The following is a 15084-nucleotide window of genomic DNA, read 5'->3' on the forward strand; positions in this document are numbered from 1 at the left end:
GAGGGCCCGTCCAATCGACGCGCCCTGTCAGTCTCTTCCCCCCCCCCCCCCGCCGTTCCCTCCTTTCTGTTGCTGAGGCATTGTCAGGGGGGCGCGAGCAGGAGTCTCGGCAGCCCTCCCGGCAGCCTTTGCGCTGGAGGAGGAAGTCGCCACAGCGGAAGGAGGAGGAGGAGGAGGAGCGGCTGAGGGGAGAGAAGGGGGGAGGGGCGACGACGGCGACGGTGCCGGCTGGCTCAGGAAGATGGCGGCGGCGGCTACGGCGGCGGTTGCTGCTGCTCCTCCTCCTCCGGTCCCTGTGAACCTGCGGCTTGGCGATCTGGTGTGGTGAGTGTGGAGGAGGCGGCGGGCGAGAGAGAGGGAGGGAGGCCTGGGGCCCGGGTGAAGGGCGGCGCCGCCGCCGTCGGCCCCTCTCCGAGGAGGCAGGGAATAGAGGGGGAGCTGCCCTGAAGGGGGCGGGCCGGGCGTGGCCTGATCCTGGTCAACCTGCAGGCAGCCGGAGAGGCTAAGGTAGGAGGAGGCCTTGTGGTGGGGGGATCGGGGAAAGTCAATTTTGGGGCATATTTCCGTCCACTGATAAAAGATCCTGTGAGATTTACGGAAGGAGTGAAATCTTAAAAAGAGGTAATGGGTGGGGGGTGGGGGCAGTAAACTGAAAAAAAATCTTCGGATCCCTTTAATAACGTTCCTCAAATATTACTTTTGTACTTCCTCACATAAAAAGGCAGCCCACAAAACAACATTTGCAGAAGAATAAAACACAATCCGTTACTCATTTATGTATTATTTGGATTTGATCGCCCACCCCGGAAGGGGCTCTGAGCAGTGTACAGTGCATCCATTAAAACTTATCAATAGAACACAAATTGCAATAACGTAAAACCAAAACCACTAAATTAATACCCTGAAGAATTCAGATGTGACAAGGGTTGGTCAGGAGGACATGTCAGTATGTTAGTGAAAATCCAAGTTGGAGCGTCGTATATTACATTCTATCCCGCCAATCTCCCAAAGGGACTCAAGGTGGCTTACATATAAGCACATAATAAAACAATACAACAAACTAAAAACAACATAAAAATATAAACATTTAAACCAGTTTCTAATGAGATGGCACAAAACCTTCATAAAACATAAAAGAATACATATATGCTGCACTGAGACGAGGCCATACACCAATTATCAGATGGCCATTATACATCAGATGGTGACTTCCAGCTATTCATCTAGGACTGCAGGTTAACTCTAACTTCACTGTGTGCAGTTAACATGTTATTTCTGCAATTTAAAAAAAAGGCTTCTGGTAATTATAATCTGCTGTTTTTTTTGTGTGTTTTTTAAGATTTCAAACCCTGACACTACTTCTCTGTGTGAATAGATTTTCAGAACTTCTTCTGTAAAGAGTTTCCAGTTTTGTGAAAAATTGTCCTGTTATTTCTAAATAATACTGTCAGTTTCGCCGTTTGTAAACTAAACAACTATTATTCCAGCTCAAACATTTACAGAGCTGAGACCCATCTCTTTTCAGAAGCTTTTAATTTGTAGTTTCAGCAGGAGCAGAAGTGGATTTTTTCCCTCTCTATTCCTCTCCTCCAAAAGCCCACTGGAAGATAGTGGAAAGCTATGTTAAGTCTCAGCTGATTTATAGCAATACTAGCAGGTTTCTCATTCCAGACTGAGCTTTTGTGAATGGGGTCAGAGGAACGAGGAGGTAGCTGAAGCTTTTTTTGTGTGTGAATTAAAATCAGTGAAGGTGATGAAGTTTCCCAGGTTTGTGTTTGTGTTCTTGTGCTGGCAACCGAAATGGTCAAAGGTCTGGAATCCATGCCCTACAAAGAGAGATTTAGGGAGCTGGGGATGTTTAGTTTGGTGAAGAGAAGGTTAAGAGGTGACATGATAGCCATGTTTAGATATTTGAAGGGATTTGTTGGTGGGCAAGCTTGTTTTTTGCTGCTCCAGAGACTTGGACCAGGAGTAATGTGTTCAAGGTGGAAGAAAAGAGATTCCACCTAAACATCAGGAAAAACTTCCTGACTGTAAGGGCTATTCTACAGTGGACTACCTCAGAGTGTGGTGGAGTCTCCTTCTTGGGAGGTTTTTAAAGGGAGATTGGATGGCCATCTGTCAGGAGTGCTTTGATTATGTGTTCCTGCATTGCAGGGGGTGGGACTTGATGGCCCTTGGGGTATCTTCCAATTCTATGATTTTATTATTATTACATTACATTTATACCCCACTTTTTTCTGGAAGACTCCAGGCGACTTACAATAAAATCCAAATGGTACAATAAATAGTATAACATTTAAAATATCATGAATACAATTATGATCTTAAGATCTTTTCCTCAAATATCCTTTTGATCAAATCAATGAAAGCTTACATTAGAACAAAAAAGCTCGACCTGTGCCATTTTTTTCAGCCTGAAAGCATTAGAAACTGAACGCTAATTCCTTTGCTTTTGGTGAGGAATTTTAAAAAAGCACACAGACACATTAAAGAGAATGCTGCTGAAGCTACATAGTGATTTGGCTGTTAGGGCTGCAAATCCAGACCCCACTTTTTGAGTTAACCGTCAGGATGGGTAATGTGAGCGGTCGATTGTATTGTTAAATGGAACTTTGGGCAGGGGTCAGAGTGGCTGAGCTGTTGACTTAATTAGGTTAACTAACTTGAGTGAAAATAGATAAGTCCTGTGAGCTATTGTTGTATGTGTCCAATTGTGCTTTTGCCAAGGTTGTCTTTATTTCACTATCCTTAGTTTCAGTGAATGCATAACACAGAACTGCGACTCTTTGGACAACAAATGTGAATATTACATACTGAGGGGCAATCCTGATTTTTCACAGTAACCTTGTCCCTTGGTTTGCCTGCCCTGTTTTGGATGTCTTGAGGGTGAGCGGCAGTGAACCTACTCAAGGTCATGCAGTGTGCATTTAACTGGCAGTGAGAATGGATGGACTTCTAAAGATGGCTCAGTAAGTCCCATTCCTTCTGGCTTTTAGATGGCTTGTTCTTCAGAACTCTCTTGGCCCCGTCGACCTCACACGGTGTCTGTTGTGGGGAGAGGAAGGGAAAAGGAGTTTGTAAGCCACTTTGAGATTCCTTACAGGAGAGAGAGTAAATCCAAACTGTTCTGCATCTTTTGAAAGTCCTCTTCTCTGAAAGCTTGGATCTGTTTGCTCAGAACTGTCGTGCATACAAGTGGCTTTTTTACATTGTTGCAAGTTATGGATGGCTGGTATGTTTCTTTTAGAGATGGTTTTCTACATAAGCTAGGTTTTGTCCTGTGTTTTGTTAAGTACCGTAAATGACCCTGAGCTTTGATGGGGCACAGGTACATCTCCAAAAGCGTAAGTGTTGGCATTTTGTGCAGGTGAATTTGAGTTCAGTAGCACTTTGGAGACCAAGAAAATTTTCAGGGTATGGATGTTTATGAGCCAAAGGCCCCTTTGTCTGGTTCTGTGTGGCATCTCCTAGTCTAAACTCAAGGTGAATAGTCTCTGCGCTTTTGTGAAAGCCAGCCTATGGTGTTGCAGTGTCAATTCTGACCTGTATATGCCAGCTTAATCTGCACTGGAGTGGGGTGGGGGGTTGGTTAAATCATTGATTTAACAAAATTTTATGTCAAGCATTTCTTATAGTTCAGATTTTGATGAGAGATTAGGAGAGATAAGACTTAGAAGTGGCAAGCAAGATCCTGGGTCGGCAGTATTCTGCAAATAAATCTTCTGCCGAGTTGTCACAGGTGCATTGCCGGATGAATGGAGCCAGTCTGTTCTGAACTCTGTTGTGAGCCACCCGGAAGGGGTTTTCTGTCTTCCTGTGAGACTGCAGGAAGTACAAGTAGCACAATTAGTGTTTTTGTTGCCTCCCCTGTGTCCAAATTCCTGTTTAAAAGTCATGTGACTAGCTGGTCATAATTTACACATATTTAGCTGCTGCCTTTCCTCTGATTTCTAGATTGGGGTCACAATTATGTGTGACTTTTCCCTCCGCACATAATGGCATGTGGCCCCTCTCCCCATTGCAGATTTTTTAAATAAGAGAACTGTCCCATGTAATCCGGTGGGTAGATTATTCAGGTTTGCATGGCCTTGAAGTCTGAATATGAAGCTGAATAGGAACCAAACTGCTTTAGTCAGCTCTTCAGGAAGTATCAAGAAGTCGGAGTTGCTACAGATGTCTACCTTTCCTTGGGCTTTTTAATGTTGCATCTGCTCCTAGGAGGTTTGTAACCAGGACTACAAATATGCCCTGTTTGCCTGTGGCAAGTCTGAACTGCCTTCTAGAAACCCAGAGTGAGCAACTTTACAAACATGGTGTGTGTGGAGGGGGTTGTGTTTGTACTTTTTCTTGTGCTATTTGTTTTAAGTGCTCAAAAGATTAATACTGCTGTGTGTGGGAAGGTGATCTAGTAAAAACATGCATGGGCCAGTATATTTTTTTCCCCAGAGACATTTGCAAAACTTCTTGATAGCCTGGGAGGCCTTGAAGGAGGCTCCAGCAGTCCTAGGGATGGCCCAGCCGCATTGATTCATCGAATCATCGAGTTGGAAGAGACCCCAACGTCCATCAAGTCCAACCCCCTGCCATGCAGGAGTAAACAATCATAACACCCTTGAGAGATGGCCATCCAGCCTCTGTTATAAAATCTCTGCAGAAGGAGACTCCACCATCCTTGGAGGCAGCATATCCCAGAGTCAAACAGCCCTTACCATTAGGAAGTTTTTCCTGATGTTTAGGTGGAATCTCTTTTCCTGTACCTTGAATCCATTACTCCTTGTCCTGGTCTCTGGAGCAGCAGAAAACAAGCTTGCTCCACCTTGAACGTGACATCCCTTCAAATATTTAAACGTGGTTGTCGTCTCACCCCTTAACATACCCAGCTTCCTAAGTCTCATAGGGCCTGGAATCCAGACCTTTTACCATTTTGGTAGCCTTCTTCTGGACCCATTCCATCTTGTCAATATCCTTCTTGAATTGTGATGCCCAAAACTGGCCATAGGTTTCCAGGTGAGATCTGATCAATGCAGAAATAGAGTGGTACTGTCACATCCCTGGATCTAGACACTATATTCTTGCTGATGTAACCCAGCTCAGAGAGTCATGTGCTGACCTTCCACGTAGTCTGGCTGAAGTAGATTTTGGTTTTCTCGTCTAGCAGAACTGAGCAATGGAATTATGTTGCTCTTTTTTTCACTCGTTGTCTGAATTCTGGTTTTTCCCCAGGGGGAAGCTGGGAAGATATCCTCCTTGGCCAGGAAAGGTAGGTTCCCTTCAGCATATACTTCCGTTGATTTTTTTGTCTTCACCTTATCGTTTTGGTGTGGATGTTTCCGTTAACGTCTAATCCTTTGATGCTAACTCCCCCACGCTGGCTCCCTGATTGGTTCCGGTACTTCCCAAAACTGAGCGTGGTTTAGATGCAGGCAAGGGGACCCTGTTGTAATAGCTCTGGTAGCCAGGGATCTAGACCGCTGACTCACTCAACACAAACTACTCCCACTGATTGAAACCTTCCTTTACTCACTAAGCATTTTCTGCAAGCTTTTTTCCTAACTTTGTTCCAAAATGGGGGGGGGGGGGGGGGAGCATTGGCCCTTAGAGAAATCCAGGCCTCACCTGCTGCAGACCGTACCTAACTGCCGCTTCTCCTTTTTTCCTCACCAGATTGTTAATCCACCTAAAGACCTAAAGAAGCCCCGTGGGAAGAAGTGCTTCTTTGTCAAGTTTTTTGGGACTGAAGATCAGTACGTATAAGCTTCTTTTTCTGCTTGGTAAAGCTTCCGGGGCCTTTGTGGGAAAAACCTGTGCTGGCTGGCATTGCCACAACGTCCTGTGAAAAATTGTCTGAAGTGTCAGCCGGCCATTAGAACCATCTTAAAGTTGTCATTTGGGCAGGGCTGAAGGAACCTGGGTCATCTAAAAGTGTCCAGCTGCCTCCTAAGATGCCGTGTCAAGGATAAATGTTTGTTTCGTTCTGGTAGCCGAATTTGGAGGAGTGGGGCGCTTGACATAACACAGCTGATGTCAAAAATCATGAACGGGTCAACTGGTAGCCTGGGAGTGCTCGCTCAGTGTTGGGAATTACGAAGAAAGATGTTGACTGCTGTGTCATGTTGTCTTTGTATAAATCTGTGGTATTGCTGTATTTGGGGTGGGGTTGTGGTTACCCTACTTGCCCACATGCCCTGATCATAGGCTTCCGAGAACCATTTGGCTGGTTCTTCCGCAAAACAAGAGGCAGGACTTGGTGTCCTCTTAATTTGATCCATCCAAGCTGCAGTATTCAGAGGGTGCGATTTGATCCCTTGGCGGCAATTTGCTGATGCCTTCCTTGTAGTCTTATCTGCATCTGGCTCATGCAAGTGACCCAAGCTGCGTGATGAAGGGGACACATTCAGCAAACAGAGTGTGTCTGTATTTGCTTTATATGTAGTTTTTGGATTGTGCCTTCTGGGCTTGTGCCTCGCTGGCTGCCATAAACAAGGAAGCTGTGTCCAGGATTTGAATAACTGTGAAAGTAGCAGACAATGTTGTAGATGAAATGGCGTTTAATGAGTCTTAGAGCAGTTTCTATATCTTGTTGAGTCTGTGGACAGTACTGAGATTTCTGAGCGTAATAAAATGGCTTCCACCAAATAGCTCCCCTCAGAGGCAGTCGCAATATTTGGTGGTTCAAAGCAAACACCACCCTCTGACGGAGGCAGCTGTGTCTGCATGGGTATTTCCTGCTGAGCTAAAAGTGATACCTCCTGTGGTCTCCTGGGGGGGCCCCCTCCCACTCCACAGAGGCTGAGCTCTTTGCTTGGGGGAAGAAGCATTTCAGGGGAGGCACCAGAGAACACCCCAGTGGGCAATATTTCAGCAGTGGGCTCCATGTTGCCTGCTGCTGCCCAAGAGCAGGCTATTGAAAACTGCGGGGCTTTTTTTGCAAAAGAGGGCCAAATAGCTGGAGTGGTTTTTGGGCCCAGTTTAGACCAGCAAGCGGATTGCAGGTGGAATCACGAATGCAACTGAATGTATCCTTTGGGCGGGATGCGCATCAGCAGGCGGCGGAGGTCAGCGGAAGAGCGCACAGGAGATCTGTCAATAATGGGCGGTTGGGTGATTCTGCTTCCACTGAGCAACTAAATAGCTCAAGAATGGATTTTTGGCCTCCTATATCAAGAAGAAAAGAACAGATGTAAGCAGAGCTGTCATTATTTCAGTGGAGCAAAGAACACTGCGTTAGGGGGGGAAATGGAGCTTCCTGAGAACAATTGTGGTCTTTTCTTCTTTTTTTAAGCCAGTTTCTCATTTTTAAGATTATAAAACTTATTTTTAAAGGTATCTGTGTAAGTAATGTCTGGGCTAAGTTTTTGGGGGTGCCCCGCTGGGGTACCCCACTGTGTTCCATATGCTGTTCCGTGTCTTGAATCAGGACAGCACTTGTTGGAAACCAGAGCGTGGATGACCACTTTAAAATTCTGGTCCCATCTTTGCTTTAATACTGAAGCTGAAAGCCTCACCTATTTAGCCCTCTCTGAACTTCAGTCCTCCAAATGGTGGAAATGTAAAGAGGCCAAAATAACCTCTTTAGGTCTCTCCTTAGAAACCCTTTTAAAGCCCCTTTTAAAGCTATCCAGGTTAGCGGCCATCACCACCTCCTGTGGCAACATATTCCAAACACCAACCACACATTACGTGAAGAAATGTCTCCTTTTATTAGTCCCAATTCTTCCCACCCAGCATTTTCAATGTATGCCCCCTGGTTTTGGTATTGTGAGAAAGTTTGCAATTCAGGAAGAGCCATGGGGCAGAATTCCCCACATTGACAATTAATTTAAGTTTGGTACCTCCTTTTTAATTATGTAGAAGATTGTGCATTAGGATCCATTTTGCTGGTGTTGTGGTCTCGTGCTTTGAACTAAAGGGATTACCGCTTTGCAGATTAGAGCATCCCCAGCTGGTTGTCACCATCTTGCACAAAACACACGCGTTGTTTTAATATCTTCCTTCCTTCCCTTGTTTCCCATTCCCTGCGCCTTGCCACTCGCCAAGGCTAAAACTAATCCAGCGTTCTCTTAATCTCGACTTGCAAAGGCACTTTAAATTAGTGTTGCTTACTTCTTTGAAAGAATTCGAAGTAGCTTCAGGAAAACAGTTGAAGTACACTTAATGAAACCCAGGCGAGCTGCACGCCCTCAGTCTTCATCTCGATGCAGAAAATAAAAAACCGCTGGAGATTAATACCATTCAGGTCAGATACACTCTGGGGGAAAAAGCGCAGATTTGTGTGCTCTGCGAAATGATAGAATTGAGGGGGAGGGAGTCTGGAAGGCTGTTCCACAGTGTTGGAGCCCTAACTGAGAGAAAACAAGCTTTGCCTGGAACCAGCCACTCTTGGTGGATTGAGGACATGGCTGGAAGAGATTATGGGGCTGCTCTGAATAATTGAGCAGGCAGCTGTAGGGGAGAGGGGACCTTCTAGGTTCTGCATCGTGTTTACGATGGGAATCTTGGCTGGGGACAATGCAGACGGAGCCTCAAACGACAGGATCGGGAATTCCTTGATTGAAAATGCTGGGGGGAAGAATTATGACTAATCAAAGGAAACATTTCTTCACGCAACACATGGTCGGTGTTTGGGATGTGCTGCCACAGGAGGTGGTGATGGCCACTAACCTGGACAGCTTTAAAAGGGGCTTGGACAGATTGATGGAGGAGAAGTCGATCTATGGCTACCAATCTTGATCTGAGATTGCAAATGCCTTAGTTCAGTTTAGTTTATTCAATTTATATCCTGCCTTCCCCCGAAGGGCTCAGGGCGGCGCACAACAATAGTATAAGTAACAATATCAAGGTCTCATTTTCAAACAATTGTCACAGCACTAAAACTGATATCAAAAAGCCTTTAATGGAGAGTTGAGGTGGGAGAAGCTGAATTGATATATATGTCGAGCACTATTCTCAGTTTTTTATACTGTAATAAAAAGAGGCTTAAGAGAAAAAAATTGAATGTACATAGGTAGACGGCAACCGTATATGGATTTGTTTTCCGATATTTGGGGACGTTTTTAGAAACTGATGCCTAGATTTGTTGTTACGGATATCACCACTCCACGTTTATTAACGTACCACCGTTTTCTCGTCAATATCGTTGCGGTCGTTTACTGTTTAATCGATGCTAGGTGTATTTTTTCCTTCAGAGGAAATGGTATTGTTTATATTTTCTGTTCTTTTCTTTCTGCTAAAATCGCTGGAATAGTTCCAACAACCAACAGTCACATTGCTGGCAGGGAGAAGAATTAGAAGCTCTCGCAGCAAAGAGAACCAGTAAACAAGTGCAGCAGCACGAGCCAGAGACAGGCCACATGCTGGTGCCTCAGCTCACAGCAACCTGAGCTGAAGCGCCAGGAAATGTGTGAGGGGCAGTGGAGGTCACAGCTGCATTGTGCGGCTGCGCTAGTTGCCTGCATTCTTATTTTAACTCTACTTCCCTTTAGCTCACGTTCTGTGACATACATAGCTGCTCTGCCATTGTTCTTTTTCATGAGCCCGATCCAGCTAGGGAGATGGAAAATGAGCTGCGTGCTCAGTGAGATTTGGACCTTCCCCTTCCGGGTTCGGGTTCAACGCGCTGCGTGACTTTGCTTTTCCCATTTGGCTTGTTCCTATGCCAGTAAGAAAGATGTGACGGCTCTTTTCCACTCCGTGGCATTGTGTGTGAGAAACTGTGCTTGAAAGAAAGCGCTCTGTCGGTTTCTTTCCAAGAAGACAAAAAGCTAGCTTACATTTCATTTATTTAACCCGCCCCTCCCCCCAACTTCCACGTGGTTCTCAAGGCAGTTTGTAATCTTGAATAAGCTAGAGTTTCAACAGAGCAACATAAAATCTCTACAGGCATCAAATAAATAGGCATAGTACAACAGCACTAAAACTCAACTGCAAGAAGAAGAAGAGTTGGATTTATATCCTTCCTTTCTCTCCTATAGGAGGCTCAAAGGAGCTCACAAACTCCCCCTTCACAACAGACACCCTGTGAGGTAGGTGGTCTGAGAGAGCTCTGAAGAACTGTGACTAGCCCAAGGTCACCCAGCTGGCGTGTGTTGGAGTGCACAGGCTAATCTGAATTCCCCAGATAAGCCTCCACAGCTCAGGCGGCAGAGCGGGGAATCAAACCCACTTCCTCCAGATTAGAGTACACCTGCTCTTAACCACTACACCACTGGTGCTCCATTTCACTACAAAGTGAAACGTAAATTGCTTAAAAGAAGAAAAAGGGTTTAGATTTACACCCCACTTTTCTCAACCGCAAGCAGTCTCAAAGCGGCTTACAAAGTCCCTCCCTTCCTCTCCCCGCAACAGACTCCTTGTGAGGTAGGTGGGACTGAGAGAGTTCGGAGAGGACTTGGACTAGCCCCAGGACAGCGAGCAGGCTTCATGGGGAGGAGCAGGGAAACAAACCCAGTTCACCACATTGGAGTCTGACACTCACATGCAGGAGTTATTGCACGTTTGTTTTGTAGAAATTATGAGCTACATTCCTGCATGTCTTGACTAGATAATAGCTGCTAAGTTCTGGATCGAAGAAAGCTTCTAGAACGTTTTCAAAGGTAGCCCTGCATACAGTGTGTAGCACCGATTTCAACTGGATGGGCAGAGTTGATATACGCTTCAAATTTTCTTCTTGTGACCAGAGATGAGACAGCAGTAAATACTGATGGATCTTGCTAGGCTAAGTGAACGCTGCATAACGACCCTACCATAAGAAATCCAGCCATAAGAAATCCAGCCAAGCAACTGCTTTTTAAAGGTTTTGAGCCAGGAATTGTTCATTCGTTCCCCTTGTTCTTGCTGTCTGCTTAAAACTCTGGCTGCTTCTTATTATTGAAAGCTATAGAAGCCATTTTTAAGAGCATTAATTTGTCTAGCAACTCAAGTAGCAGCTGGCAACCTGGGGAGATTTGGGGCTTTCCTTTGAACATTCCCAACTCTGACATTTCCAAAACATAAGTGTGTACTGGGTATTGTGAAATGCCAGGCAGACTGCGGAAGCAGCCAAGGATCTTGCAAGGATGTGATAGCCGAAAAGCATTTGTGCAGTGGCCTACTTTGATCCGTGGAGAGAGAAAGACGGACGGAAGGCATATCGGCAGTTGCTAGTCAAGCCGCACAATATTCAAAAAGCAAACCACACAAGTGTCAAAAGCTCACAGTAAGCATGCATGAGAAGTTTAACTTGCAGGACAATTAAATGCGGCAATTATCATGCCCGCTTCAAGCCTGCTTAGGTACAGGCTCTGCGCAGAGAGACTGAAGAACGTGGGATTTACTGCAGAATTCATCTTTCTGACACTGTTCAGTTTGTTTAAAAAAACAACCCAACTTTCTAGCTCTTCTTTCTGCAAATATAAATTTGGGGCTGATGCCTTGGGAGATCTGGGAGCTTCTCATATTTAATACAGTATGCAAAATAACAGGAAGTGCACGTTTTTGAGATAAGCGCAGATAGCAGAATTCAGCTTGTCTTGATGCGGGGGGCTCGGTGTCCGTGCTAAGAAGAAGAAGAGTAAGAGTTTGGATTTGTATCCCCCCTTTTTCTCCTGTAAAGAGACTCAAAGGGGCTTACAATCTCCTTTCCCTTCCACCCCCCCCCCAACAAACTGTGAGGTAAGTGGGGCTGAGAGAGCGCCGAAAAACTGTGACTAGCCCAAGGTCACCCAGCTGGCATGTGTTGGAGTGCACAAGCTAATCTGGTTCCCCAGATAAGCCTCCACAGTTCAAGTGGCAGAGCGGGGAATCAAACCCGGTTCTCCAGATCAGAGTGCACTATACCACGCTGGCTCTCACAGCAAGGTACATCAAGAAGTGCAAGAGAGCGTTTTAAATAATATGATGGTATATCTGTTAGCGAAGCGAATAGCCTGGAGTAGCCCATTGTCATTACTGCTTGGAAGCCAAGCAGAGAGTCCACTGAGGAAGATGGGAGGTTGTTATGCAGAAGAAGCCAGTGGACTCTACCTCTGCTCTTTTTGTGCCTTGGGGAAAAAACACATGATCCTGGGGTCACTACAAGTCAGTTGCAACCTGATGACACACAATGATTAACCCTAACTTGAATGACCCAGTCTAGCCCAATGTGGGAGATGACCAAGGATGTCAGGGTTGCTGTGCAGAGGCAAGCAATGGCAAACCACCAGCGTGGCGTAGAGGTTAAGAGCAGGTGCACTCTAATCTGGAGAACCGGGCTTGATTTCCCGCTCTGCCACTTGAGCTATGGAGGAACCAGATTAACCTGTGCACTCCCAACACACGCCAGCTGGGTGACCTTGGACTAGTCACAGTTTTTCAGAGCATTCTCAGCCCCACCCACCTCACAGGGTTTTTGTTGTGGGGGGGAGGGAAAGGAGCTTCTAAGCCCCTTTGAGTCTCCTTACAGGAGAGAAAGGTGGGATATAAATCCAAGCTCTTCTTATTCTTTTCATCTTTTGCCTTGAAAACCCCATGAGTTGGAATTTGATGAGGTGGCTTGATTTGTGCGTGGCTCAGTGACATGTTTTCCCTTTATATCTGCTGGTTGTCAAGGCTTTATTGAACATTGTTGGTTGGCACAATTGTGCCATCATTAATGTCAGCACATGTGCCTATATAACACAGTTCCTGCATCTGTGAAAAAGACAGAACCAAGGGTGGCATGAAGTGGAACAGATACTTGCAGAGTTCTTTCGCCAACAAAGATTAAGGGAAAATCGTAGGATTTCTGTGGACTGCAAACTGCGTGCGTTTTAGTTCTTTTAAACGAAGAATGCCAGACGTCTGTGGACATTGGTAGTCCTTTGAGGCCAGAGCTCAAAGCGGGAGGAGAATGAGATGATCTCACTGGTGTTGCAGAATTTAATTGATGTCCCTTTTCAAATTGCGGTGCTTAAAAGTCTTTGGGAATTCTGTGGCTAGCGTATTGGTTCACGGCCAACTGTTAACATCCCGCAAACGGGCTGTCACGATTTTGCTTCCAAGAGATGCTGTAGGGACAGTTTATTCACGTAGGAGAAGCAGCATGTATAATTTAAAGAAGCGAATGGGAAGTATCAGCAAACATAGAAGCAGCACATTTTAATGACGGCAGCTGACTATTCCAGTGCAGGAACGTCAAGAGCATCGTTTGGGGCGAAAGGTTATTTTTAATACAATGTTTGGCAAAATAATTAGTTAAAGTTGGGTGTGATGAGGTGGTGTACATGAATGATAATCATTCTCTGAAAATATTTGGAGCAGGGGTCAGCAACCTTTACCACCCAAAGAGCCAGTTGGACCCATTTTCCACAGCCCCGAAGATCTACGGAGCCGCCTCCGGTTCAGCCCCTCCACTCACCTTTCCTTCCAGTGCTGGGAATGGAGGCACTGGGCAGGGAAACCCTCCGTGGGGCAGAGGGGGGATGGCAGCTGCAGGAGGCAGCGGTGTCGGGCAGGGAAACTCCCTCTGCCCGACGTAGCAGGCAGCCGCCTGCTTCGTGGTTCAGAGGGGGGATGACGGCTGCTCTAGAGGGACGTGTCCTGGTCCAGCTGAAGCTGCATGTGCATGGATCCAGGTTTTAAAACCTGGACCCGTGGCAGGTACAGATGTGTGGGGGAGGGGGCTTGATGACTAAAGGACTAAAAAAGTCCTTGAGGGCCCAATCCGCTTGCAGGAAGGTGTCTGGCAGAGTTGCTGTTGCTAAGAAGATAGTGTAGCGAGGAATACACTCTGTGCAGAGTTAGTCCAATCTTCTTGAATTCTTGGCACCACAATTCCAGAAGGATATTGACAAGCTGGAACGGGTCCAGAGGGGGGCAACCAAAATGGTGAAAGGTCTGGAATTCATGCCCTACGAGGAGAGACTTAGAGAGCTGGGGATGTTTAGTTTGGTGAAGAGAAGGTTAAGAGGTGACATGATAGCCCTGTTTAGATATTTGAAGGGATGTCCTATTGGTGAGGGAGCAAGCTTGTTTTCTGCTGCTCCAGAGACTAGGACCAGGAGTAATGGGCTCCATGTGAAGGAAAAGAGATTCCATCTAAACATCAGGAAAAATGTCCTGACAGTCAGGCCTATTCGAGAATGTATTAGAATGTGGTGGAGTCTTCTTCTTTGGAGTTTTTTAAAGAGAGGCTGAATGGCCATCTGTCAGTAGTGCTTTGACAGAATTGCAGAGGATTGAACTTGATAGCCCTAGTTCCTGAATTGCAGGGGATTGAACTTGATAGCCTTTGGGGGTCTCCTCCAACTCTATCATTCTATGAATCTAAGCCCATTGATTTCAGTGGACATTAACTGGAGAGGCTCTGTGTAGGACTGCATTGATAGCGCACCACTTGTAGAAGCCTGTCTGCGCAACGGGGCTCCTGTAGAAGGCTCTGATTACCCTTAACAGCGCAATAGCCATTTGTTTGAAAACAAGGGTGTTGGTTGGGTGGGGCCGCTTGCTTGATTGCAGGGGGTCTCTGCTAGGAGCCCCAGCGCTGCGTGTTTGATAGGCAGCAGGGTGCTTTGGTTTCTCTTCCCAGTGCTTGGATTAAGGTGGAGCAGCTGAAGCCGTACCATGCCCACAAAGAAGAGATGATCAAAATCAACAAAGGCAAGAGGTTCCAGCAGGCTGTGGACGCCGTGGAAGAATTCCTCAAGAAAGCCAAAGGCAAGGATCAGGTGAGTGTTTCCAGGGGGTCCAAGCCCTCAGCGCCATGGAGGCAGATGGCTAGAGAGGGCACGTGGCTGGTGATTGTCTCCAGGGGTCCAGGAGGGTTTGCAGCTGCCTGTCAAGTCCTTGTACTTATGATAAACTGAGACAGAGAGACCAGTAGATCTGTCCCCACAGTCCTGAAATGTGTAGGATCGTGCCTGTTTTTCCTCCATCCCTGTTCAAGGCAGGCCTTTCGTTGGGAAACGGAGCTGTGCTTTGCTTTTCTCTTCTGTCTCCTTTCTTAACTAGCACCTCGATCCTGTTCCGTCCTGAATTTTTGGGGGTGGGGGTAGAGTTCGATGTGCTTCAGCTACCCGGCAGTATTCCTCCTCCTCCTCCTTGCATGATTGAGGGAAGGAGGTCGCTTGCGGTTTGGGCCCCCTCTCT

The 15084-nt window shown here is 46.2% G+C and overlaps 1 protein-coding gene across 9 annotated transcripts in view; it reads left to right on the forward strand.

Moving 5' to 3' along the window:
• The window catches only part of GLYR1 (glyoxylate reductase 1 homolog), a 37944-nt gene that overhangs the window by 241 nt on the left and 22619 nt on the right, over positions 1-15084 (forward strand). For 2 of the 9 annotated variants that reach the window (XM_048494825.1, XM_048494826.1), the window contains exons 1-4: positions 34-324; positions 5227-5263; positions 5668-5747; positions 14525-14663. In XM_048494825.1, the coding sequence (XP_048350782.1) occupies positions 242-324; positions 5227-5263; positions 5668-5747; positions 14525-14663 (339 nt within the window). In that variant the 5' untranslated portion in view covers positions 34-241. Of the gene's footprint in view, positions 1-33; positions 325-486; positions 508-5226; positions 5264-5667; positions 5748-14524; positions 14664-15084 lie in introns of those variants that run through there. The other 7 variants (XM_048494823.1, XM_048494829.1, XM_048494824.1 and 4 more) reach the window with 6 other exon arrangements.

This window comes from Sphaerodactylus townsendi, linkage group LG04, assembly GCF_021028975.2.
Source record: "Sphaerodactylus townsendi isolate TG3544 linkage group LG04, MPM_Stown_v2.3, whole genome shotgun sequence".
Taxonomy (NCBI): Eukaryota; Metazoa; Chordata; class Lepidosauria; order Squamata; family Sphaerodactylidae; genus Sphaerodactylus; species Sphaerodactylus townsendi.